Source organism: Malania oleifera, chromosome 9 (genome assembly GCF_029873635.1).
Source record: "Malania oleifera isolate guangnan ecotype guangnan chromosome 9, ASM2987363v1, whole genome shotgun sequence".
NCBI lineage: Eukaryota > Viridiplantae > Streptophyta > Magnoliopsida > Santalales > Ximeniaceae > Malania > Malania oleifera.
In genome coordinates this window covers 22,615,851-22,642,329 of record NC_080425.1, presented here as the reverse complement: position 1 = coordinate 22,642,329, position 26,479 = coordinate 22,615,851, and the positions used below count along the sequence as shown (strand labels likewise).

Sequence of the window (26,479 nt, the reverse complement as noted above, 5' to 3'; positions counted from 1 at the left end):
TTTGCCACTGCCCCTCATGGACGCCATTTAGTGCCCACCATGGCACTAGGGGTTGTAGGAAGCTCAATGGGTGATCTCTTTAACACTTTGGGAGGAGTAAACATGGAGTGTCTCAGGAGTCGTACTACACTTATTGCCTGAATGCCACTTGGATATTTTATGGAAATGCTATTAGGTCGAAGGAACACTCAAGCTACGTCCATGACACCTACACAACTGAATCCATGGTATGCTTCATCCATGATACATCCAAGGTGCCCCGACGCCCCTTGCAGCCCTGCAGGCTTGCAACATGGGCCTCCTGTGCAAGTCACGGATGCAGGAACATGAGACCATGACACTAGCACCTATTTGGTGGCACAGTCTAGAACATTAGCTGATTGCGAACCTAATATGGGGCAGGCAGCTCTAGTAATCAAAAGTGACACACCTCATTGTAAATCGTGCATCAAAAAGACATATTTTGGTCAATAATGATCAAAAGATGTATTCCAAGTTTGCACCCATGATTTACATGATAAAACGATGCACAGTAAAATCCTACAATAAGAATTTCCTAAACGACTCTGCTACATTTATCTGACTCGTCTGGAGGAAACTAAGTGTGGCTGAACTGTTAGTATTTATTTTAAGTTGGGCTTCAATATCAAACCGCAAATCAAGATATGCAGGTCGCCCAAATCTTTTAACTTGGTGATCAGGCCATCTTCTCCTTGTCCTCCTTAATTCAGGTATGATGAGATTTGGAAAGATCCTTGCAAAAAAATCAGCTCAAATTGATTCCCACTTGCCCCACCAAGCCTCCTGATCTAAAAAGCATTGAGAACTTCAGTCTCAATTGCAACAATTGTGGTCAAGAGGGGCTTTCTTACTTAAAATGTCACAAAAAATCTATGTCACTCTAGTAGAGATCACTGAAAATAAAAACTGTGAAATCAGAGGAAGTTGTTCAGATGATTAGACCATCGGTGTAGTTGAATATTTCTATTCTACTGTAGGCTGAAAATGTAATGTTGGTCTAGCTAAGTATAATTTTTATCATCCCTATCAATCATTTTGACATGCTTATTTTCAACTTAGAGGTTTGAGTTTTTGCTTTGGTTTCTTTGTCCCGTTTCCTCTATTTTATATTGGGGGAGTGCGCAGCGCAATATTCCAAGAGCATCAATGACTCTCAATTCTTCTTAACTTTTCTATCCATTTAGGTTAAATAGAGACCTGGTTTATAGCATCTAGGATAAATGTTTTATATTTAAAAGGCGAAATTTCAAAAGGTTATCCGGGATTCTAGAATTATTTTTTCTTGTTTCCCCAGCAACACTAGCCTATAAAAGGCCTTAATGTCTTAGTTGAATGCAAAGTTGACCCAGAATAAAGTTGTGTAGGACATTTTTCTGCAGCACATTTTATCCACATCCACCAACCACACTTCAAGCTTTGCAACCATTCATGTTGTCCACAATATTCCAAAAACTTTCAGGAACAGAAAAAACCCACCAGTGTCAATGTTAAAATAAGATGAAGAAATATCAAAAAGCATTGACAAGGTTTCAAAATCAAACAAGAAGCTTTATAGAATGTGAAGAGAAAAATTAGTTCAAAAGCTGGATCAACATTGCACAGAGATCACCCCTGGTTACATTGCCTCTTCCAAAGCTTCGAAGAGATAATGCGATAAAAAGGAAGGAGCTTTCAAATTTTTTTTTCAATTGAGCTTCCCAAAAACTGATCTTCCATTGAGCTGAACAACAATGGTTTACCTTACGTTTAACAGACTCAAACCAGCACAGGTAAAAAAAAAAAAAAGCAGCTATAGAAAATGCAATATGTTTGGAAGATTGGCAAGACTTTACCCATAACTTCCTCGAGCAAAGCCATGCGGCTATTACTACCATCTTAGTCAAGACACTGTGGCCCTTCAAGGAAGCAAGGAAGAAATCCGTAGGAATATCCAAGTCCTTAGCAGCCAATTGTGCTATGTGTTAGCTCGCATGAATGCCCAAATGAAAGGGAAGAAGGTGGTCTCTGTTTGACACTTACCATGCCTTAGACTCGGCTGCACTCACCAGTGACTGAACCCTGGAGTCCCATTTATCATACACAATGACATGCCTGCGGAATTAAAGTCACGCTGCCCAACTTTAACAGGGAAGGTGAACTGGGAAATCTCTATGACTCATTTAACCAGTAGGAGAAAATTTTCATCTGCTGAGGTGTTAGGGCTGAGGATAAAGTCAACCTCACCATAAACTGTTTAAAAGGTTATGCCATGGGGTAACACTGCCTCACAGCACATGAATTTCTTGGTGAGGTCCATAAACAAGTGGATCCGGATGAAAAAAGGAGTTGATTCAGAAGTTTGTGCCGATCAACTATGAACAGGGAAATCATTATCTGCTGTGTTACCTGACTCTACATGGCAAGGGCATTGACACATACACCAGGGAATTTCAGACTCCTTGCCAGATGTCAGTTTGATGAGAATGAGCAACAAAAGTTCATCTGGTAGTAGACTGCATCACCACATGTGAATCAAGCTAAACAGCCAGCATTTTGATTCTGTTGATCAGGCTGCATCCTACAGCAGGGGTATGAAAAAGGAACTCCATTATGCAATAGATAGCTAGAAAAAGCGAACGAATGGATTGCGTGGAGTTGAAAGCTGTGCCCATATCGAGTCCACCAAAGCCTGTGGAAGCCCAATTACTGGATAAGCCCTAGTTAGACCGCTAAAAAAAGGGGGAAATGGTCACATATTTCGGTAGTGTCCCAAAAAGAACCTTAGCATACGGTGGATGAGAAAAAAGAGTAGAAGGAAACTGATTATGTATATGAATCTGATAGTGAGTTGTCCTCACTAGTGCAAGTCTGCATGGTGCTTTAATAGGGTGCAAATGTGCAATGAAGCCTGGTCTGGGATCATCACCCAAGCTAACTGAGCTTTTCTGGCACATGGGTACAGTGAGACATGAGGGAGTGCAGCAGCTGGTCTCTGTCATTAATACACTAAGATTGAGACTAATCTAATCGTCTGCTAGTCATTCAACAGTTGCGACTGAATAACCACTATACCTGAGTAAAGTTAATAATCTATCATCAAGTCAGATTTAGGACACTGTCCTCTAGTGTGCATGTGGATCCAGTGCCGAGGAGGGTTGTCTTCAAGGTGCACCATTATGTGTGCAACTTATTTGCATGTGATTTGTTATTGGGAAGACCCTGGTAATTTGAGTATCACAGGTACGTGATGGTCAAGCGAATGTTGTGAATGTCAAAGTTAACTCAAATCCATTATGAGTTGTAGTCTCACTTGTTGGAGGTGTCAGGATTGTTTGAGGATGTTGGGTTGTCATGGACACATGTCTGTTCTCTCAGTTCACTGTTGGGTAATCAAAATCTGAGGCCAAACTTCTCATAGGTGGATTAGAATGATGGTGAGGGGTGGTGGAGGAAAGGGACACATGTCTGTTCTCTGAGCCCACTGTTGGTCAATCAATGTTTGAGGTCGAACTTTTCATAGGAGGGTTAGAATGATGGCGCGAGATTGTGGAGGAAAGGGCCTGCTCAGAAGCCCTCTGCATCATGTAGGAAAAGATCCAGATTTTGATTTGATTTTATTTGGTTGCCATTTTATGCCAGTATTTTCATATAGCAAATGAGGTAACCATGTCTCCTTAGAATCTAGGAAACAAATCACTTACATATAGTTAGATTGTAAGCCTTTGGCGAGTGTTGAATTTTGAAGACAACTGATTTGCATTATAGGATTTCACGCTGCACGTGTGTTGTGAATGTGCCCATGCGGCATGAGTAGGTTTTAAAAAGCCACTTGGTTACTACGAATCTGACGACATATATCCTTAGTGGGCAAAATTGGCATTGGCATCCTTCAGTTTCCATTGATGGGGGTAGGGTTACGAAAAAACAGGAAGCCTGTGGGGACGATGTTCAGGTTAAGCTTGATGGTTGTAGGGGAAAAGTTAAGGGAAATAGCTTTGGGAAGCAAGATGCAGTACCGGTAAGGTTTACTCTTGCAGGATAGCAGTGCCAGCGGCTGTTAATGTTCAAAAAGGGGATGCAAATGAAAAGGTTAGTAAGGTAGAGGAGAAAGAGGAATAGGTATATATGTCAGATGATGAAACTGATAGGACCATTAGGTTTTCCTATGGCGATGGCTTGTTAATAGATGAGTTTTGTGGACTTCTATAGTTCTACTGCATGTGCCACCATCTCCAATGGAAGAGCTCCTAGTTTGAGGAAGATGGAGTCAGTAAAGAGCAACAATGTACAGATGGGATTTTACCTCTTCCTGTGGAGGAGGTTAATGGGAAAAATATATAAGCCCAACAACTTCTGGAAAAGATGGGGTTATGGCTGTCTGATCCTGGAGGAAACAAAGTTTTTCCGGATAGCGGCACAAGAAAAGCGAAGACAGGTAATTATGAGGCAGGGGTTTGAAGAAGAGCTTTCTCAAATAAAACAGCTTAAGTACAAAGCTCCCAGATATGCGGGGCCAGGGAAGAGGCAGACCACAATGGGTCTATGGTACACAGCCTTACCTTGTATTTTTGCAAGAGGCTGTTCTACACCACAAAACGTTTGCAATTCACGCCCCATTTCACTGGAAATTTATCAAAATGAGTACTCAAGTGGCATATGTGAATCAATCTTTAACAATATCACAGATACAAGTTTATAACATTAAGACCCCAAAAATTAGAACTAACCTATCTAAAAAATAAAGAGCTAAACAGAAGATGCTGGAATTGCGCAAGTTCCTACAGAATAACAAACTCTTAGCTATCTAGGCAAATCTGTATATTTGAATAAGCTTTTGTGCTAAAAAAAATGCAGCAATAAAAATCAACAATGACAGACTAATCAATCAAAAGTAGACATCTTTTCTCTAAGAGAGAGAGAGAGAAAAGAGAGAAAGCAGGGAAGGGGGCACATAAACACCATGATTAGCTTATTTACACATACCATATTTATAATATAATTTAAAATTAATATTAAATGTCCTACCTTTGATAGTTTCCTTTATGTGTTATAGCTAATGAAATCATTATGACTACATATTCATCTACCATGAATAATGTATTTCAATGAAGGTGAAAGCAAGAAAAATATAATAAAACAAAAATTGATAATTACTGTACTCTTGATGGCATTATGGACCTGTGCTTGCTTAAAATAAATGTGTAAATGCGTAAAATTACCCCTTTGCCCAGAATTTTTTGGAATTGATCAACGTAAATTTGCATGTGCTTAACAATTAAATTAATTACTAATTATATTAAGTTTGCATTCTTGCAGGAGGTAAGATTGGCGGTGTGCATCAGGATTGGACAGTGACATGTGGCAGTCCCTATCAATCCTGGCTTTTGGGATGTTTTTATAGTTTTGGCCTGGCAGGCTCGAATCAGGGTTTGCTAAAGGGAGTTCCCCCTATCCCTTAGCATTTTCTTAACCTGCTCAAGCATCCAGGTGTCATTCGTGACATGTGTTTCCTTTTATCTGTTTTTTTTCATTCTAACCATGTGTCATGACCATTCTCTCAAAAATCTATCCTTTTCATTAATTGGGATGTGACATGTCAGTCAATTAGAGGATGACATTTTGCACCATTTTGTCTCTTCTTAAGTACCCTTGATTATTCTTCAAGGGGGACCTTTTTTTTTTTTTACACTAAAGCAATTAAGTCCCTACTCTCTAACCTCCTCACGTTGGATTCCCACTAATTTAGGGAATCTTTTTATCCATTAGAATACCTTCATCTGCCACAATGCACACTTGAGCTTCTTAGGAATCACCTGTTTCTCCTCTTTGGGCCCTCTCCAGAACATCCATTACTTCTGTGTAGCAAAGCTCTCCTATCCTCTCAAGAAACCCCTCAACAAAATGCAAGATCTTCAAGTAATTTATTATTACAAAAATTTCCAATTTATAAAAGTAAAAAAATAAAAAATTTCATTAAGAAATACATTTAGAGTGAACAATTGAAGCATGAAAGTGTAGTTAGAACTTAGAACTAACAAAAACAGATAAAAAAAGAGAATTAACTATATCATGGAATAATATATCTTGCTTAAATTTTTTTTTAAAAATGTTGTACTTGCTCGTAGGTGATTCCTTACAAACATCCCCGCCCAATGAAATAAAAAATAAAAATGACAACAATCATAAAAAAGGGTGACCTTTTTTATGGGTCAAAAAGTAATCAGAAGAGGGTGATTTTGTTATTGATACTCTGATAGCCCAGTAGATTGTTTGATTAAATCTCCACCACTAAACATGCTAATTACAGATCCTTATCCCAGACTAAGAAAGTGAACCTCAAATGCAAATCATTCACTTGGAGAAGGAAAGTTTGCTAGCATGTCTCAATCATTTTCAGAAACATTGCACAAGAGAAGCAAACATTATTCTCTGACAAAAATAAAAAGAACCCCCAAAATGAATTCTCCGCCTATTCAAGACTGAAAGTAAAAGAGTTTAAAACAGCAACAAAATTATTTTTAAAAAATGTGATTATACTGCATCACATTACACTTCTCAGAGAAAGGGAGCATAAAATTCCACTATTTTTCATATCCTTCCCATTATTCTTCCATTTTCTCAATTTGTAGCATCTAAGTTAATTGTTCATTGATATGAAATATGACTGATATTTTCTTTGGAATGGTTATATTTTTTAGAAGTTGTTCCTATAACTTTTATGTGCTGCAGGCTTGCTCATCTGGTTGCTATAGCGGCATTTGCTTCTCAAGTTGTCAAAAGGCTTGGAGAGCTCTACTACCATGATTTTTCTTGACGTGTTTTTGACCGTTTTCTTTTTCTCTTTCTTTTTCTTTTCTTTTGTTTACCTTTGGAGGATGTATTGTCCTTAGCTGTGTATTTTTATTTTTGTTCTCCTCTCTTTATAAAATTGTTGAATAGTTGAACACGACTCAACACCAAGCTTCATGTATTCCAAAAAAGAAAATTGCAAGCTTAACTCATTTTCATTTATTCAAAAAAAGAAAATTGCAAGCTTAACAGTTCTAGTAAATTTTCAAATTAATCACTAGTTTAGTAAAGTGTTTGAAGTTGGACATTCATCATAAGCTTTTCACAAAAACCACTGACCATAATTAAACTTTTAAAAGCAACCCAAACTCAACCTCAGAGCTAGGAATTTTGCTCCATGATTCCTCTTCATTTCCGTAAAAACACTCATACCCCAGGCCATTATTATTTTCTCCTACCCCAGTCATTGTCACTTTGGAATTCCCTGACCTTTGCAACTTAATTGAATCAGTCATTGACAGAAAAATTTTCAGTTTGTGCTACAGATGACTAAATTATCTTTTCCTACTCTCTCATCCAATCATAATGCCTATAAGCTCCCACAATGCTGTCATTTCAATTTCTGTCATTTCTTCTCTATTCTATGTCCATATAGACATCCTTATTTCAGCCAAGCTCATTCTTAAAAAATGCTGTTCCTCAGCTATGGGATATTCAATTCAACAATGCATGCTTTACTACATTAACAAATTACCAAAAAAACCTTGTAACAACATTTTGATTTCCCTTCTCAATTATAACACAGTATGCGCTATCCATACCACTTTAATTTAATAGGAATATCCTCTTCGCTTTATATAACCTTATTCCTCCTCAGTGAACTGAGACCACATTATGTCACTCTGTGAGTGTCGCATTCATGGTCTATTTCCCCAGTCTTAATTTTCTCTTAGTACATCCTTTTCAGATACAGTCCAACTTATCTAGAAACTTCTAAACCCCAATTTCTAGCTTAGCACTTAACCCTACTCTAATATCATAAATTAAATGGTTAAACCTGTTTGATTCTCAATTCATAAAAGACTACATGATCAATGACCAAGTAAAATTATGAAATATAGGATATATAATTTTTTTTTTCCCCAAGTTGCTTCTCCTTTCTTTCCCCTCATCCATTTCAAAGTTGGTAAAGGCAACAAGGTTAGATTCTGGGAGGATGTGTGAGTGGGTGAGAGTTTTTTCAGCTGGAGGTGCCTTGCCTGTTCAAACTTTCCACCCTTCACAATGCACCTATCAGTGTTTTTGTTTCTCTTCTGAGGGGGGCTCACTTTCGAGGGACTTCCATTTTTTTTCAAGAATACCAACGAATGAGAGGTCAATGAGCTTTCCAGCTTATGTAAATCTTTGGGAAAATTTGCTCCAATCACTAGGGGGGGATGAAAGAACTTGGGAGGGTGATTCTGCAGGTCTCTTTTCCACGAAATCTTTCTTCCTTCATCTCTATCAATCTCCTTCCCCAAGCCTTTTCCCTTGAAGCTATATCATTTGTCAGGCTAAGGTTCCTTTCAAGGTTCGGAGTTTCATCTGGATAGCAACACTAACAGGATTAACAAACATGATATCATACAAGAACGCCCTTCACGGCCATCAGCCCTGAGACGCGTGTGATGTGTCGTAAAGCTAGCGAGCAAATACTCACCTCTTACTTCACTGCAAGGTGGCCACACATTCAGAATGCTTTGTTTTCTGGTTATGGTGAACCTTGGGTGTTGCTGCAGGTGGTGGGCTATTTCCTTTTGGTCAGATACTGGGGTTCAAGCAAGAGTAGGAAGGTCAAGCTCTTTGACGCAATGTGGTTTTTGCCATTATGTGGACCTTATGGCTAGAGAGAACACGAGAATTTTCAAGGATCGAACTACTGCTCCTTGTTTGTTGTGGGATAGGGCTGTGCGCTTGAATTCCTTTGGGCCCACTCTAGTTTTTTTTTTTTTTTGGGGGAGTGCTGCTGCCTAACTTGATTAGGGATTGGAAGGCAGCATTAATATAGTAAAAAAAAATTGGTTCCATTTCTATCAATATTTGCCTCTCTAACATTTCCAAAATCCAGCTATGGTTTCATAGGCCTATCTTTGTTTGAAGAACAGTGGCTTGCAGAGAATAGCAACAGAAAAGCTGCTCTGTGATTTTGACAAAAATGGAAGGAAGAAAAATATAACCAAACTACACATGATTTGAACCAAGCACAAACTAAGGCCAACATAAAAGCTTTTCCATATTCTCTTCCCAATGCACACATCTTGTCAATCACAACAATCCATCTAAAATTTCTGTGGAGCTAAAAATATAACTTATTAAAAATTCATACAAAATTTAATGACATACAACTTATTTGCTACCCAGATGAAAATAAATACATACATAAATGGAAAATATTTCTCAAAAAACCAGAAACAAAAGAAATAATGACTGTGATCCAAATCTTCAACGGTTACTTTTATAAAATCAAAATGCTTACAAGTGCACCACCAGTCAAGTAAGCACGGAACAATGCAGCCTTAGGTCCACAGACTTCCTCCGCTCCTGTACCTCAATAAGATTACCTATGAACAAATATCATCTATAACTGCAAAACAAAAGGAAACACAAATCAAACCTACATTAATAGCATATTCGCTTACAATAATTATAAATCATTAACAATTTCATAATTATGTATAAAGTCACATACAAATTTCTGCTTCTGCAATTAAAAGAAAACCTGAAATGAGGAATTCTAGATTTGAAAAGCACAGATTCTCTCCCAAGCGCACATTGATTACACATTTACGTTGGATTATCATGATGAGGATGGCATTCACAAATCCTTTTAGGTTGGTAAGTCATTGTTTCATGTATCAAGAAGTGTACTTCCTGTCTATAAACAACCAAGCATAACATGTAAGCTTTTTAAAGATTTGATTTATCTCTGCTTTTTTAATCTCTGTTTTATTAGGTTTTATCTTTTGGACTTTTTTTGGGGCTGGGGCTGGGGCTGTCCAGTCAGGCATGTATAAATCAAGCCAAATAGATAGTTCATGCAGTGCGCCCCAAACAGTGCGCAGCTATTAATGCTGCTTTTGTTATTTGAAACTGACAATGAGGTCACATTGACTGAGCATGCACTCAGCAATCAGTTGCTATTCAAATTTCAATGGTGCATAGTGAACTTGACAATGGAACCAAAAATCAATCGATACTGACAATTTTTACTTTACAAACAACTACACTACTCGTATCAGGCACACCCACACACACATGCACATGCACACTGTCTGAATTAGTTAATTCGCTGAGAGAGTGACACCAGCGTCAATAAGTCAACTGTAAACACACAAAAAAATTTCCAACCAAAATCAATTGAATTCACATGTTCTGCATGCCACCATCCCTCAAGATTGGTGCCAATCACTGTTTCAGACAATTAAACATTTCTACCCCCAACTTGTCAGATGAAATTGCAGCATTTTAAATTCAACTATTGCAAGTTTGCATTAATAATCAACAATTTCATGAATGACTCAATAAATAAAGCAGAGACTGTAAAAATGCTCTACTTATAAACTAACTTATGCTCCCCTGACCAGTATTTGTACAAGCAAAAACATACCCTAATAAATGAACAAGAATCAGCAAGCTCAAGCTTCATGTACATTGAGTATCTATTCCTGAAGCCTCAGTCGATTGAAGAACACCAAGAAATGAAACTCAGGGGCCCAATACACAAATCCAACAACAGGCCCTGCTTTAATGTACTGTTCAAGTCCAATAAAGGCACGCGTCATACAGGAAGCATTAATTTAGTGAAAAACTGGGGAAAATGTGTCCCATGAGAGAATAATATATATTAAGACATAATATATCAGAGAAGTAAGAACCTTTCCATCGAGTATAATGAGCTCGCCATCAACCCATCGAGGATTCCGAAAACCAGGCTCAGCAAGCCTCCCTTGTCCTCTATATCGAGCAATCTGAATTGCCAATGAAACCATAATAAGGTTTTCAAACTAAAGGAAGCAGGAAGAAACATTGAAAAACTTGAGAACAAGCAATTCATTTTGAGCAAACAAATAACATACAACTCCAAATTCTTCAGGAATGATCCCTTTATGAGGAAGCTGGTATCTTTTTCCAACTTTTGCTCGGAATGCTACCTGTAAAAATCAGCAAAACAATCTCATGCCATTGAGATTTTGGACAAAAAACAAAAGAATACATAACCATTGAGGGAATGTCATTTAGATAAAAAATAAAAATAAAAATAAAAATAATCCAACTTTTGTTTAGAAATTAATTCTTTTTTCACAAGGCAAGAAAAACCTGCCCCTTCTGGGAAAAAAATGCAGGGGCCAAACGGGGTGTTACAGTACCCTATTAGAGTTACCAGAATTCATTATCCACCCATAAGATTGCAAACGAAATGCTACACTGCAATGTGGATCGCTAATGTAGTGCTAGTCCATCTGTCTTTGATTATATTCATTAAGATAGCAGATACTTTGAAGGCTATTTTATTCTTTACCTTGATAAAATTGAAAAAAAATATTAGAGGTATAAGTGTCAAAGCTGTCCTTTACTTGGTCGAATGCCTTTTCATGCCCAGATTTCTTTCTCCACTGTCATAGAAGTGACCTACCGTTGTCTTGTCAGTGCAGTGGCCAGACCAGATCCCAGAGATGTCTGGTCCAGAACAGTGTCGAAGGACATGGTCTTTTGTCTCAGCTCACAGCACAACAATTAACATCTGTTGACAAGAGGCAAACCTCTTTTCTGCAGGTTGTTCATCAAGGATCTTCCCGAGGCTTGCCTCCCAAGAAAAAGAAAAGCAACCTTTGAGGAGGCAGGAGTCTTTCAAATCAGCTTCCAGGGAAACTTTCTGCAGATTACAACTGGAGATGTAAGGTTCTCTAGGGTCGATTTTTGTTCATTAGGGGTATTTGCTGCCAAAGAAAATCACAAAGCTCCCAATCTCCCAATCATGGGCATTCCTCACAAGTGGGATGTCCCATATAATCTCATTGGCTGAAAGTTGGCGGTTAAAGCTAATGAGTGTATCTTTGTAGCAGGCCAAGCTGTAAGATAGTTGGGAAAAAACCTTGAGCTAAAAGGAGAGGGACCACAACAGATGTCAAACCAAAAGGAAATAATATCCTCATTCCAATTTGATAAAGGGGAAAAAATTCTTTCAGTTTTCCTGCATGCATCTCCAAACTCCTACACTATTGAATTCTCTAACTTATCTAGAAGTCCAACCAGTGTGGTGAAGACCATATTTTGTTTTAAAAGAGAATGCTATTTAATAATTACGTTGTGTTAATGGGGCTATTTTTGTCTTTGAGACATTATTATTAATAATAATATATAAGAGGGCAAACCTGGAGCTGTACTTAGAATCCAGGAAACAGCCACCCAGTTTTTTCCTCTTTTCCTTTTCTTCTCCTCTCCTCTTCTTTTCTTCTTGCAGCCATGGTGAGGGCAGCCACTAGTTTCTTGTGCAGAAGAAGATGTGCATGAGCTCGCCGATGATGCATCCTAGATCATTCCAGTGCAGTCTGCACAAGAATAATTTTGGGTCTGTTGAGGGGAGCGGGTCAAATGAGGACATGCCAGCGGACACCATAAACGGTGATGTCTAAAGAGAAAAAAGGGAAGAAAAGAAGAAAACAAGATACCTCCTTAAAATTTATTATTATCATTGTTATTATTATAAATAAATAGTTTTTTTTTTTTTTTAAATTATGTCGACCTTCCACATAAGCAATTCAAACAAAGGCCCTGTTAGTTCTGGACGAAAACAGGGAAATTGCGATGTTATGGTAGTTGAGTGAAAGGAGAAGAAGAAGATTAGTGCCCTCATTGATTCAGTCAATAGTTCAGTGACAACATGTGCATTTAAACCTCATATTTACAACATGGTATCAGAGCATTGATCTCTTTCGAATCTGATTTATCTGAATTGGTTTCGATACTCTGCATTTTTTGTTTTTTTTCCTCTTATCCTCCCCTAATCAGTCCTCAAATATGATTTTCTGGTTATTTTGAGAGTCGTTTAAGAACACCCTTCCCTCTTGACTAGGTTATGCAGCATCCTCAGCAGGAAGTGGGTTTTCATGATGATCTGCTGCTGTGAAGTCAGTTATATTCTGTTTGTAGTATGTTGCCGCCGCTGTTCCTCTGTTCCACAGGCTGCTATCAGTTGTACTATGTTTATGGTTTGCTGATGATGCTGTTTTGATGCCGTGTGTTTGTCATTGATTGCTTGCAATCTTGTACCAGCAGCTGGTTGATTTTGATCGCTGTTCAAATATTTATTTCCTGTTCTTTTCTGCATTTTTTCCATTTGCTGCCAGCCATAATGCCTGGAGCTACTGCAAGGTTGTTTATTAAATGCCTGCAGTACTTTGCCATGGTCTGCCCTAGTCTTGGTGGTTAAGAAATTCCCCCTAGGATATTGTAAGCTCAGGTCTGTGGTCATAGCTGCCTCTTGAAGCTCTGGATTTTGGAAAGTCTAAAGTGTTGTGAGTTCTGGTTTTTTGAAGTCCTGAAAGTGCTGTTTTGTGCTAATGTGTGCTGCCTGCCTTCTTCTCAAGCTCCTTCCCACAATAATTCAGCAATGGATACTGACTCTAACCATAGAAAGGGAAGTGATGGAGGACAAGGACAAGGTTTGGCTTGTAGTCATGACAGTGGTTATGTAGGAGGTTGAGGAGTTCATCCGGACAATTCTCGCATTTGCACACATTGTGACAAGGAAGACCATACTGTTGATCACTGTTGGGATCTCCTTGGGAAAACCAACTTGGGTCAATAAGTCGCTCACAAAGGGAGATTCTACAATTGACGCTTCAAATGCAACTAGCCACTCCATTGGGAAGTTGAATACATCATCCAGCGTGTCCAAATAGGAGTTAAACAACTTCTTTTGCATGGTGCAACAACTCCAAACTCAGTCTTTTACATCTAGTGCTACTGTGGCCCATTCAAGTACAACTAAGCTTCTTGCCCTTTCATCCCCCTCAATTTGGGTTATAGATTCTAGTGCCTCCTCCCAAATGACAGGTAGTCCTAATTCGTTTGAGTCCTTGAACCCCACTACTTTACACTTTTAAGGTTACTCTTCTTGATGGTTTGATTACACCAATTTTTGCATCTAGAAACATTCTTTGAATTATTTCTATTCCTCAAAGGATTGCCACAATGAGGGCAAGGGCACAGGGGAGCTGTACTATTAAGAAATGGGTTCAAATCAATAGGGGAGGTTGTTGGCTTCTTCTCCTCCGGCTGAAAGACTAGAGATGCTGGGCCTTTCTTTATGGGAGAAAAAACATGGCATCCCAACTCGGCAGCCAAGGAGGAGATCTTCATCCATCTCTTGGATTCAAACCCCTCTGTAAATGCAAGGGTTTTCCAACTACCTCTGTTGGTCTCCATAAGGGCTAGGTAGTTCCCATACTTGTTTGAGTTCAGCTTCAAAGTGAAGGTACTATCCTTGTTCCTTGCTCCACGAAACCAATACTTGTTTGAGTTCAACTTCAAAGTGAAGGTTCTATCCTCGTCCCTTGTTCCATGAAACCAATAATTTGCCTGGGATACAAATTTTTTCAGCGCCCAGAATCCTTCCCAAGATTCAAGAAACCCTTTGAATTCAGTCAACTCTAGGAAGATAGAGATGCTTCTTCCCTGGTGGTATTCTATGATTCTAAGCAAATCGGAAGTTCCCCCTTCTAGGACTAGGTCAAAAGACTTCCTTTTGACCACCACAGTGCACTTCCCATCCCTCGACATCACAATATAGGAAACAAATAGAAACCAATCCAGAGAAGCTAGCGGACTAGGATAGAGCTTGCAAGATTGAGGAACAAAAGAGAGAAAGGTCAAAGAGGAGGGCCTAGGACTAGACGAACAGAGGACTGCTCGACTAGGGCTTGTGGGAGGGTGAAGCCTGCTTGAGTGCGAGGGGAGTCGTGGCCAAACGAGGATGAGGTGAGGACAAGGGCTTGCAGCAAGAAGAAAATAGAGGACTGCTCAAGTGAGAGGAGAGTCAAGATCAAGCAAGATAGAAGTCGAGGTCGAGCGAGGAAGAGAGCGAGAGGGGAGTCCATGTCGAGCAAGATAGGAAGCGAGGTCAAGCAAAAGAGGAGTTGAGGTTGAGCGAAAAGATAATCTAGATCAAGCGAGAGAGGAGTCGAGGTCATACATTCAGGAAGTCAAGGTCGAAAGGGATCTCCAGTTCAGGCTGAAGCACAAGCAGAGACCCTCCGTTGTTGACAGCAATGGGACACAACGAAGGGAAGCAGCAAGGGTAGTCAGGGAGGGAGGTCAGCTTCAAGCATCATCGCAGCAAGGGTAATAACTATTTGGTGCAAATCAAACTTCCCTGTGTTCAATCCTTCATATTACAGCACTTTAACTCTTAAAACCTAAGAAGAAACTTTACAGCAACATTCAACCCACTAATTTGTATTCTTACCATACTTTTTGTAGCACGCTTGTCTGCCCCAATTACAACTTCATAAGCCTAATCTGAGACTTCCCTAGAAAAACATAACAATTTAACATCACATGCCAACTATAAAAAACATTTGTTGGTTGTTACATTACATGATACAGGTAAAAAACAACCAGCATTGCTACATGGGAAAGCCTTTGCTTTAAGACCTTACAAGGGCAAACTGCAGACTCATCAAGTCATTTAAAAGCATATTGAGCCAACTATGTAAGTTATTCACCACTCATATTCCACAAAACAAACAGAGTCTGTTTGCCACTTTTGCCTCCCTACCCACCACTTCAACATTATTAAACTACGTTTCTCATCATCAAATAAAACTTACATTTTTTTTCCTTCAATAAGCACCGAACACTCATTGCCACAGCCTTATCTGAAGCAAATATCACAAGGTACACAATTATCATAAACCAACTCTAATTCTTACTTCCATGATATACATTAGTGTAATTCTGTGAGTAATTACAAGAAGGGCATTTGAATTTGACACCTTTTTGAGAAGAATGGCAGGAACTGAAAAGCCCTTCAGGGCATCTTATACGCCATTGCCAGAGAACCAGAACTCCATCAATCAAATTACAGCCATTTAAAAGCAAAAATGAGAATTAACAAGTAAAATTCATGGCAGAAACATCCTACAGATCTCCTCAGATCTCTAAAATAACCAAGATAGAACTTTATTTGTATAATAAGACAGTCACAAAAGATAGGATGCAATCAGCAAGGAGGAAATACAAACAAGGTCAACAAACCTATAATGCAAAACCAATTTACGAGCTCAATCAAATCCAGCTTGCTCAAATTTCTTTAAACACAATTAACTCTTGCAGAATTACCTGACCAGCGGGTACATAAGGATCCCCAGTTAATTTTAAAGCTTCAACATATTCATAAAACTCTAGATTTGAGCGCTTCTTGCTCCCACCATCCTCTTGCCAGTGGCCAAATTTGCGTCTCATGTGAATGATTTCAGAGGTGTAAATCCCATGTGCACCAATGTAGAGTCCTGACAAAATGAGAGCATTCTCAATACTTTCGAGTAATATAGGATTACAGCCTGGATACCGCAGGATCAAGTTAGAAGATTATTGCAAGTTAGAAACATTAGAGGGCAGCAGTAATGCATGCAGCCATAGCACAGCATCTCTTCATTAATTACAGGTTAAGAGGATCGTGATTAGATCACCATTTAAAGGATCTCGAGATGCTGGTATCTCAATGCGGTTAAAAGTTGTTGAACCAGATAGTGGTTGACGATTTTGAGCCTGGCTGAGGGTGAGATTAATTAATTCACCCACATCTTTAAGCACCTGCGTGATGAAGCATCAACAATTATTTGAATTAACATATAGCATACAGGGGATTCCTGCAAAAAATACAATGCTAAAAAACAGATGCCATATAAAACAATGAAACAAACCTTTAGAGGTATCTTCTCCCTACCAATAACCTTAGCAAGATCAAACATAACTTGATTAATGCTACGTTGATTTGTAAGCTTAGTTTTTCTGTAAGGCAAAGCAGGTCTCTTTCCATTAGAATCTAGTTGATTGTTATCCTTTTCTATCGAAAAAGAAAAGGATGATCGTCCCTTTTTTACTAGCCTAGCTGGTACTCGCAGTAAATCTTTAGTAGGATTAGAGAGTTTATGTACAAGCCCACCAACGATGACTTTAACTGCAATTTCACTTCTCTCATCATTATTGACATTTTCACGAGAAGTATCCACTTCAATCTCATCTTGCTCGCGATCACTTTCACTACTAATTTCATCTTCTGCATCTACACTTTCTGGTTCAGTATCATTTTCTTCATCTTCCTCCTCTGTTATCTGTTCAATTACTCTAGCAATTAGATCCCGGTCCACCTTCCCAGAGGCTGTCACTTTTAAAACCTTAACCTTCACCCCAGGAATCATATCTCGCAAGATATTCTGAAAGCCAGACAGTCCAGTGACTGCATCATCATCCCTATCTTCATCATCTTCAACATCTTCAACAGTTGTAGCAGATATATCACTTTTATCTCCCGCTGTGTTTAATTCACTGAAGCTGTTGATGGCACCTGATGACTTGGAAGATACTGTAGTAGACTCTTGGGAAACTCCCCTTTGCTTCAAATAAACAACCTGAAAATCATTTAAATCTCTAAAAGAGTTTCCACGGCAAGGAGAACACCAAGCATGTACAAAATAGAACAACAGCTAAGAAGAGTACCAGACATACAAAAATTCATGCATCTGAAATACAAGATATGTTTCCATATACTTCACCACATCATTGTCCATGAGAAGGAAAACGTTAGCATGTCAATTAAATTCACATGAAAAAAGGATATTTAATGCAATTATGCAAGATAATCATAACTAAAAAAAATACACTTATAGCCTAAATAAAATGCAGTTGAATAAAGTTGCGTGTAAGAATGCACGAAATATTCTGCAGCTACAAAGCTCATAACACCATTCACAGCCATCCTCTCTCAGAGAATTGTTGTTCAAAACCCATCCAGTTAAATATTTACCGTTATTTCTATTCTAGCAGAATCATTGTTTAAAACCCATCCGAAGAAGTGCTTACAGAACTTCCTAAATTAGCAGATTTTTTGCTAATGTGGTTCTCTGCAAAGGTGAAGAAATTAAGAAAAAATTGTTAATTTCTATAAGACCCTTTGCTCAGGCAGAGCTTCCAGAAGCTCTTGTCTGGATAGTATTGATTTGACATGACTGGTGAGGAGGATAGAAATTTTCTGGAAAGACAGTTCTCAGCTGCAGAGGTGGAGGCTGCTCCCAACACTAGCCAAGGGGATAAGGCCCCCATGCCTGACGGATAGAACATGAAGCTTTTTAAAAGCTACTGGTACACTGTCAAACAGGATGCTAAGCCCACTTTTCAGTAATTCTTTGATTAGGGAAGGTTCGAGAGAAGCCAGAATGCCACTTTTATTGCTTTATTTCCAAGAAGTAGGAGTCACAAATATTAACGACTGTGGACAGTTCAGGGGGAGGGATTTTCAAAGCAAAAGTGTTAGCAATCATTTTTGAGGAAACCATTAGAAGTTTGTATCCCATTCTCAAAATGCCTTCTGTCCAAGTTAAGCAAATCCTAGCCATATCTAATGTTGCAAATGAATGTTTGGACTCAAGAAACAGAAAAGCTGAACTTGGAGTTACAGGTAAATAGGCATAAAAAATGAATATGATCATGTCTGCTGGGATTTCTTGGACTACATCTTGAGCAATATGGGCATTGGTGACAAGTGGGGACTGTGGGTTCTCTCTAAGACGATAAAAATCTGTTGGAGGCGGCTTTTTAAGGAGCTTTTCTTGAAAAGACATACAAGGGACAAACTTTAATAACCCAAAGCTCAATTCATCTTATTTACTTCAACTAAAATCCCATACAATCATATTTTTACAGGCCTAGAATATTCGGTAATCAAGAAAATAAAATAGGAAGCCTAATAAACCTGAAACACTACTTTTGTAACAGCTAGATTTCTAAAATCTACAAATTTGCAATCTACTAAACATACCACTAGAAAATATCATGAAATAGAGAAAATATTATAGAAATATCTAACAATTGAGTAACTGACTCCAAATGCCTTAATCTTGCTCATACATAACCTCTTGATGCATCCATCCTTCTCCCCTAGTCTAAAAAATTCAGCCTCTAATTCAAGGCATTTGAAGGATGATGAACCAAAGAACCCAGAAAGGTTGTAGATGAACAATATAATCCATTTGTTTAAAAAATAAATGGATTGACAAATGGGTGGAATGATTGAAGACAAATGTATCAGGACTAAAAAATTTCACAGAAGCAAGCTCTTTCACATCTTTGCCCTTGAACTCAACAGAATTGTCATATATCGATACCTTCATAATTTTCCGCCTTCTCAAGCTCTTTTCACTTCTTTGGGCTCATTTTTCAATATTAGTACATCTCTTGGGCTACATTTGGTTTGTGGAGTATCAATTCCTAGGAATAAATAGTCATAGTGTAAAGATTTGATAGCCTACAAAAGTGAAAGTGTTGTCATCACAAAACAAATGATAATGCAAAAACTTGATTAATCCAAAACATGGAATAGAGAGGGAGTGATTATTCCCAAGTTTCACAATGGGAATTTCTATTCATACCTACCCCATGTTAATGGAATAACACAAACTTCTGCATTGTCATTTGTTTTATGATGACAATACTTTTTCTTTTGTAAGCTATTAAATCCCTGTACTGTGGCCATTCTATTCCTAGAAATAGACATTCTTCAAACCAAACATAGCCTTAATTCGTTGAGCCTTTTTTCCAACTCAACTAGGTTGCAGCTCGAGCTTCAATACTGGCTCACTCAACATCAAAAACCGGCCCTTTCTCTTTTCCTTCCACAATAATCTCTTTCTTTCAATCTTCTCGGTTCCATTAGGGTATCTGAACCGTAATAATATATTGCTGCAATGGGCCATACACATACTAGCCTTTTCTACAAACTACGAAGACATGCATAGGATCTCTAAGTATACATGGCTTCCTTGTCTGCTATCTCCCTTTACTTTTGGATGAGATAAGAACTCTACAAATTATAGGTTTCAGATTTATGCTTGCATGCCCTTGGTTTGATTCTGTCAGATCAGTTCAGACTGGTCTGGTCCAATTAAAAAAGTCAGTCCATTCGGGCACTGAACCTGCAATTCAGGCCTGGACTGGTTTAGGGCATGGCTTAAGTAAAAGAAAACCTCCTTCAATCAAACCAGCACACAAAGTGGCCATCAATTATTCTTCTCCTTCAAGTCCCTGACAGTGGCAGCACAAGTTGGGGAAAGGGGGCCAGCAGCATGTCCTTCGGTGATTGGTCAAGGATGATGATGTGTGACCAGGTCAGAAAGGCTCCTCTATTATGTGGTGAAGGTTGAACCTTTGCAAGTGACTGAATACCAGCAATGAAGGTGGGACTTGACTTGCTGATAAAGATTGACAAAAGGGATCAGTGCTTCCAGCTTTCAGCAATCATAGCAGTGATTCCAGCAAGCTTCAAATCGCTTCCTCAAAAAAGAGCTTCAGTAAACAAATTCCTGTTGTTTGAGCATAATGATCACAGCAGCATTTTTCTTTTAGGGTACTGCGAGATTGCCAGCAATTGACAGACCAATGGTGGCACAGCACAGTTGATAGTGAGGTTGGAGATGGTGTTGCAGCAATGATTGATGATGGCACAATGCAGGCAGTCCTCACAATGACAAGAAAGGCAAAATGGTGATGGCGGATGGACATTTGATGAATTGATGGTGGTGATGTGGCTGGTGCCTGGTGGACCAATAGTTGCAGCAGCAATGGTCATTCAAGGCTCTAAGACAGTAAGCCCAAACGATGCAGGACCTACATCCTTCCAAAGAATCCTAATAACTAAAACTCATGTATGTTATTTAACTCCAAATAAAATCTCTTACAATCATATATTTATAGGCCTAGCATGCTTGATGCTCAGGAAAAGAAAACAAGGAACCTAATAAAATTAAAATACTACTTCCCTAATAGCTAAATTTCTAAAATCTACTAATTTGGGACCCACTAAAACACAACTAAAAAACATCACCAAAATAGAAAAATATTACAGCAATAATTTTAAATTCAGAAATTAATTCCAAATGCCGTAATCTTGGTCATAATGACCTCTTGATGTTCTCTGTAGGGCTTCTAGGTAAGGTAAGTCAAACTTGGAAATCTCTCATTTTTTATTTGCAGATAATGCCACAATTTTTGGAGCTAACAAGAATAATCTTTGATATGTTGATTGTTTTTCTGCAGTTTGAAGCTATCTCAGGCAAGGAGGTTAATGTGTCCAAATATAAGATTATCCCTGTTGGAAGAGTGGACAAACCTGAATTCATGGCTATAAATTTCTGTTGTGAAGGAGGAAAATTGCATCCTCAGTACCTTGGGCTCCCTTTAAGGGGCAGCATACAAATCCAAGAAATTTTGAGATTTGAAACAAAGCCCTCAGGTTGGAAAAGATACTACCCTCCTAAAGGGGCAGACTTACCTTAATCAAAAACACTGTTGCTAGCTTACCAAATAAATTTTTATGTTTTTTTTTTTTTTTTTTTTCCCCCACCATTCCAGTCTCTGTGGCTTAAAAAATTAGAGAAAATTGAAAGTGATTTCTCAGGGGCAGCTCAGGTGAAGGGAGAAAGCACCACCTGATCAGCTGAGAAAGGGTCGGCTATGTTTTATAGTGGAGGGCTGGGCCTTACGAAGCTTTAGATTTCTAGCAGAGCTCTTTCAGGAAAAATGGCCTTGGAAGTTTGAGGTGGAAAATATTGGGTGTAAATTTGGTGTTTAAGAGGTGGGCTAGCATTTTAAGTGAAATCTACCAACGTGTGTGGGCTGTGGAAAGAGATTATGAACATATGGGAATTCTCTTAATTATTGGTTTTGCTGTTGGTGATAAGCAGCCTAATAGATTTATTCAGGGAAACTCATCCTGCTGTTTTTGAAGTTGCCAGAAGAAATTTAATGATACTCGAAAATGCCTTATCTTTATGGGAAATCAGGTGGAAAAGAATTTATCCCTCCACAGGGTGACTTAGGATTTGGAAACTGAGGAAGTGGCTTCACTGTCAGCAGTCATTTACACAACTAAAATAAACCACAATAGGCAGGATCCTGTTCATTAGGTTGGGGATTCAAGTTCCGAATTCTCAGTAAAAAGCTATTACAATCAGATCAGTGAGAAGCCTGCAAATCATTTCCCATGGAAAGTTGTCTGAAAAACTGATGCGGCTAAAATTAAAAACATTGCTTTTTCTTGAAAGTAGGCAGCTTGGGAGTCAATCCTTACAGACGGTAATCTTCAGCAGGGTAGTTTTAGTTAACCAGTGTTATCCTTGCTAGCAGAAAGAGGATGTCCCAAATCATATCCTCTACTGTCCTGTAGCAAGGGACTTGTGGTACCATATTTTACATGGCTCAAGCTGGGTCATGCCAAACAGCCTCCACTCCAGAGTTGGAAATGGAAAAGGTCAATTCTGAGATCAAATAAGATGCAGGAAACAACTCCCCTGGGTGTTTTCTCGTGCTTATGGAGAGAGAGAAATAGGAGTCTCTAAGGGCTAGATATGAATGTAAAGAATTTAACAGACACTGCTGCATACAATTTTTTTGCTGGAGTTCAGGACATGTTGCACTAGATCTACGTACTTGATTTGCCCATTTTGATAACTAGGCTCTTTGTGCACCCACCTTGGCCCCCTCTAACGATAATTACCTAACAAAGCCCGCAAATCATTTCCCATGGAAAGTTGCCCGGAAAACTGGTGCTGCTAAAATCATTTTTTTTTCTTGAAAGCAGGCAGCTTGGGAGTCGATCCTTAGATAATCTTCAGCAGGGTAATTTTAGTTAACCAGTGCTATCTTTACTAGTGGGATGAGGATGTCCCAAATCATATCCTCTACTGTCTAGTAGCAAGGGAATTGTGGTACCTTATTTTACATGGCTCAAGCTGGGTCATGCCAAACAGCATCCACTCCAGAGTTGGAAATGGAAGAGGTCAATTCTGAGATCAAATAAGATGCAGGCTACAACTCCCCTGGGTGTTTTCTGGTGCTTATGCCTTATGGAGAGAGAGAAATAGGAGTCTCTATGGGTATATATGAATGTGAAAAATTTAACAGATACACTGCAGCATACAATTTTTTTGCTGGAGTTCAGGACATTTTGCACTTGATCTCCACACTTGATTTGCCCATTTTGATAACTAGGCTCTTTGTGCACCTACCTTGGCCCCCTTTAATGATAATTACCTAACAAATACTTTTTGGACAAAAAAAAAAGGCAGCGGCAAAAGTCTCCAAACAGTATGCAGCTCTCATTACTGACACGGCAAATCAATTTTAACTAATACGTTCCTTAAAAGGAGAAAAAAAAGAAGAATTAAGACTTCAAAATCCATGGGATCCATGCCAATTGCCTATTCTCAAGCAATACATCCTTGTCACGGGCTAAGCTTGTTCAGGGCATTATGCTTGCCTATGACCGCTTATCTCGTGTGTTTGGGATGGGTTTCCATCATGTAAATACTAGTGTAGGGTTATTTTCTAGTATTTATTTCATTGTAAGCCAAATAAGGCAGTATGACTCCTCGGTCACTTTGATGTTTCCTAGTGCCAGAGTGAGAATGGCCTAAAAAGCTCTTTAGGGGAGGGTGAGTGTTCATCAATCATTGTAAAACTCACTAGCAATTGTCAACGTGCTTAGCCTACTTGCCTCCCTCGCTAAGTACAACATGTCAACGGAGGATTTGTATGAATTACGTTTGCTTCAATATTTACTGCTTGGTTGCCACGGCTTTCATGAATTGATTATTATTTCCGCTGCTATCTGATTGAATGTTAATGAAAGTGCTTCGTGGATGAATGTTGGTAAACAATAGGCTGGCTAGTTAAGCAAGAGTGCTTTAGCTAGCGCCGCACGGCCCTTCACAACGGTGTGAAAAAGTCAGACCGTGACACTCCTCTTCTCACCCGAGAGAAAATATGCAACCCTTTTGAATATAAATACAGCCCCTTTGAAATCCATCTCATGCTTCTTTCCTCCCACCAAAAGACCAATCAAGCAAAAACAGGAAGAAAGAAATCTTACTTGTTTGTGAAAGCCCTTGGAAGGGTATTTCATTGTTTTCCTTATACAAATTTTATTGTTAGCAATGGGTATCTTATTCAGTTTTGGGAAAACATTTGGGTGAGGGGTTTCTTAGCTTTGCTCATCTTTTCCCCATTTCTATAGATTGTCCCCTTTGCATAACAAATATATTTCTTCTTTCTTTATTTAAAATGGGGCTGAATTCTCTTGAGATTTCCATTTTAATATGGCTCTTAATGACAGGGAGGTGTTGGAGCTCACCCACTTATTGAGTTAGTTGGACGGTAGGCTTCTTTTCCTTCATGGATTCTTGATTCTTCTGGAGAGTATTCTTGTAACCAATACAAACTTGTCTTTCCAGCTTGTAGTTCTATCTGGAAGGCTAAAGTCCCCTCAAAGAGTAAGGCTTTTATTTGGTTCGTTATTCTTAATAGAGTTAACATTAACAATCTGTTGCAGAGTAGGATGCCTTTTAAGGCTTTAAATCTGGATGCTTGTTTTCTTTGCTTTTTTGTTTTTTGAAAACTCAGAATCTGCTTCTCACATGTTCTTTCATTCCTCTTTTTCATGGAGGGTGGGGAATAATAATTTTGGCTTATTTGGAGAGAGTTGGGTGTGTCTAGCAATGGAGATTTTTTTTGCCCATTATCATTTTCAGGTTTTAGGAGGAATAAAGATGGTTTGGCATTATGGAGGTATAAGCTATTTTTGAAGTTTTGTGGGGGAATTGGTTGGAGTGGAGAGCTTGTATTTTCTTGGGAAAGAGGATGTTTCGAATATGGAGGATTCAGTATCTGGCCTCCTCGTGGGCTTTTGTAGCAGGATGCCTCAATGGGTTTTACTTTTCTGATTTAGAGCGTGATTGGTTTGGTGTGCTGTTTTGGTTTCTTTTATTTATTTTCTTTTTCTTTTTTTTTTCATTCTCGTATCTTTTGAGGAGGATTTCTTATGTTCCTTTGTTGTACTTCTTGCTCTCATTAATAAAACCTCTTCTTTTCTTATTAAAAAACAAAAAGAAATTGTGACTTGTTTTAAAGTTAGATCAAACCCAATAAAAGGCATCTTCCAAACAATAAACAAAGAAATAATCCCAAATATCCAGATGTATGACACTATGGCAGTAAACTTGTAAACAAAATTATGCAGGTCTCATGATGCAGTGACTCCATGATTTGTTATTTCTAATTCCATTTTTACTCTACTAAGGGTAAAATCTTTGTCCCCAATCTCCTAGTCATTAAAAATATGTGACTTAAAAAATTGTTCTCATTTTATCTAAAAACTCCATTAAGCCATACTTTACCCTCTTAAAGACAAACCAAAGTGAAATTTCTGTTATTTCCACGACATTGACTCAATATCCTGTCAATAAGGGATGAATATATGGCTCAATTGGCTAATATCATGATCTTAAATTTCCATGAAAATTTCCACTGCTCCCCCCCCCCCCAAAAAAAAAAGTGACAAAAAAGGTTAATTTTAAATTACAATATTGTCTTCAAATCTCCACCAATTGTTCAAATTTTATTGAAATTTCAAATTTTAATGAAACTCATCCAAAATAACAAAATTTCCTTAGAATTCAAATAAAGCCTCAAGAATTTGGGGTCTGTTCGAAGAAATAAAAAGGGTCTAGCATTGAAATTGGACTATGAGAAAGCTGATGATAGAGTGAGCTGAAGCTTTTTGGAGAAGGTTATGGCTACATAAGGGTTTGAACTTTGGCCTGACGTGGAAGAGATGGATTGGAAGGTGTTTATCTTCTATGGTCTTTTCAGTCTTATTGAACAGTGAGGCTTAGTCTTGGGTTCATGCATCAAGGGGCGTAAGATGGGAAGATCCTCTTTCTCCTTTTGTCCTTGCAATTGTGGTTGATGCTTTGAGTATGATGATTGACAGAGGACTTGATAGAGGTTAGGTAGAGGGGATTAAGTTAGGGTATGAGGATTGTATCATATGGCACCTTCAGTTAGCAAATGACACTATTTTCTTCCTTCCAGAAAATATGAGCTGCTTCTCTATTTTGCTGACCATCTTACAGGTGTTTGAGAAAGACTGAAAATTATCTTATCTTAGAGTGGTTGGCAGGTCATGCTATTAATGTGGATCCTTTTGTTAGGCTAGCTAGTTGTGCAGTTTTGACTTAATCTATTACCTTTTTAGATGTCCCCTTAGGTGGTAATTCCAATGCAGACTCTTTCTGGGGCCCGGTTTCTGAGACAGCAGCTAGGAAACTGGATGAGTGGAAAGGAGCATTCTTCAATATAAGGAGTTGTATTACTCTTATCTGCACATGTCTGTCCTCCATCCCTTTGTATTATGTTTCTCTTCATAGAATTCGTGAGATTGACACAGAGGCTTGACAAATTAATGAGGGATTTCTTGTGGTTGAGTAGGGGCAAGGGTAGTAGAGATCATCTTGTTAAGCTGGGAGACTCTATGTAGGGTCTAGGATGCTCGAGTCATGGTAATTTGGTGTCCAAAAACATTTCTTTGATGGGTAAA

At 38.6% G+C, this 26,479-nt stretch overlaps 1 protein-coding gene across 7 annotated transcripts in view; it reads right to left on the bottom strand.

Annotated features, from left to right (window-relative positions):
* The window catches only part of LOC131164893 (protein EXECUTER 1, chloroplastic), a 64,525-nt gene that overhangs the window by 9,455 nt on the left and 28,591 nt on the right, over positions 1 to 26,479 (bottom strand). For 4 of the 7 annotated variants that reach the window (XR_009139368.1, XR_009139366.1, XR_009139365.1 and 1 more), the window contains exons 6-12: positions 16,755 to 17,462; positions 16,521 to 16,644; positions 16,171 to 16,340; positions 10,905 to 10,979; positions 10,704 to 10,796; positions 10,436 to 10,580; positions 9,305 to 9,412 (exon numbers count right to left, since the gene is read on the bottom strand). Coding sequence is in view for 1 of the 7 variants with exons in the window: in XM_058122426.1 (XP_057978409.1) it covers positions 9,407 to 9,412; positions 10,704 to 10,796; positions 10,905 to 10,979; positions 16,171 to 16,340; positions 16,521 to 16,644; positions 16,755 to 17,462 (1,176 nt within the window). In the remaining 6 variants the exon portion in view is untranslated. Of the gene's footprint in view, positions 1 to 9,121; positions 9,413 to 10,435; positions 10,581 to 10,703; positions 10,797 to 10,904; positions 10,980 to 16,170; positions 16,341 to 16,520; positions 16,645 to 16,754; positions 17,463 to 26,479 lie in introns of those variants that run through there. The other 3 variants (XR_009139369.1, XR_009139370.1, XM_058122426.1) reach the window with 2 other exon arrangements.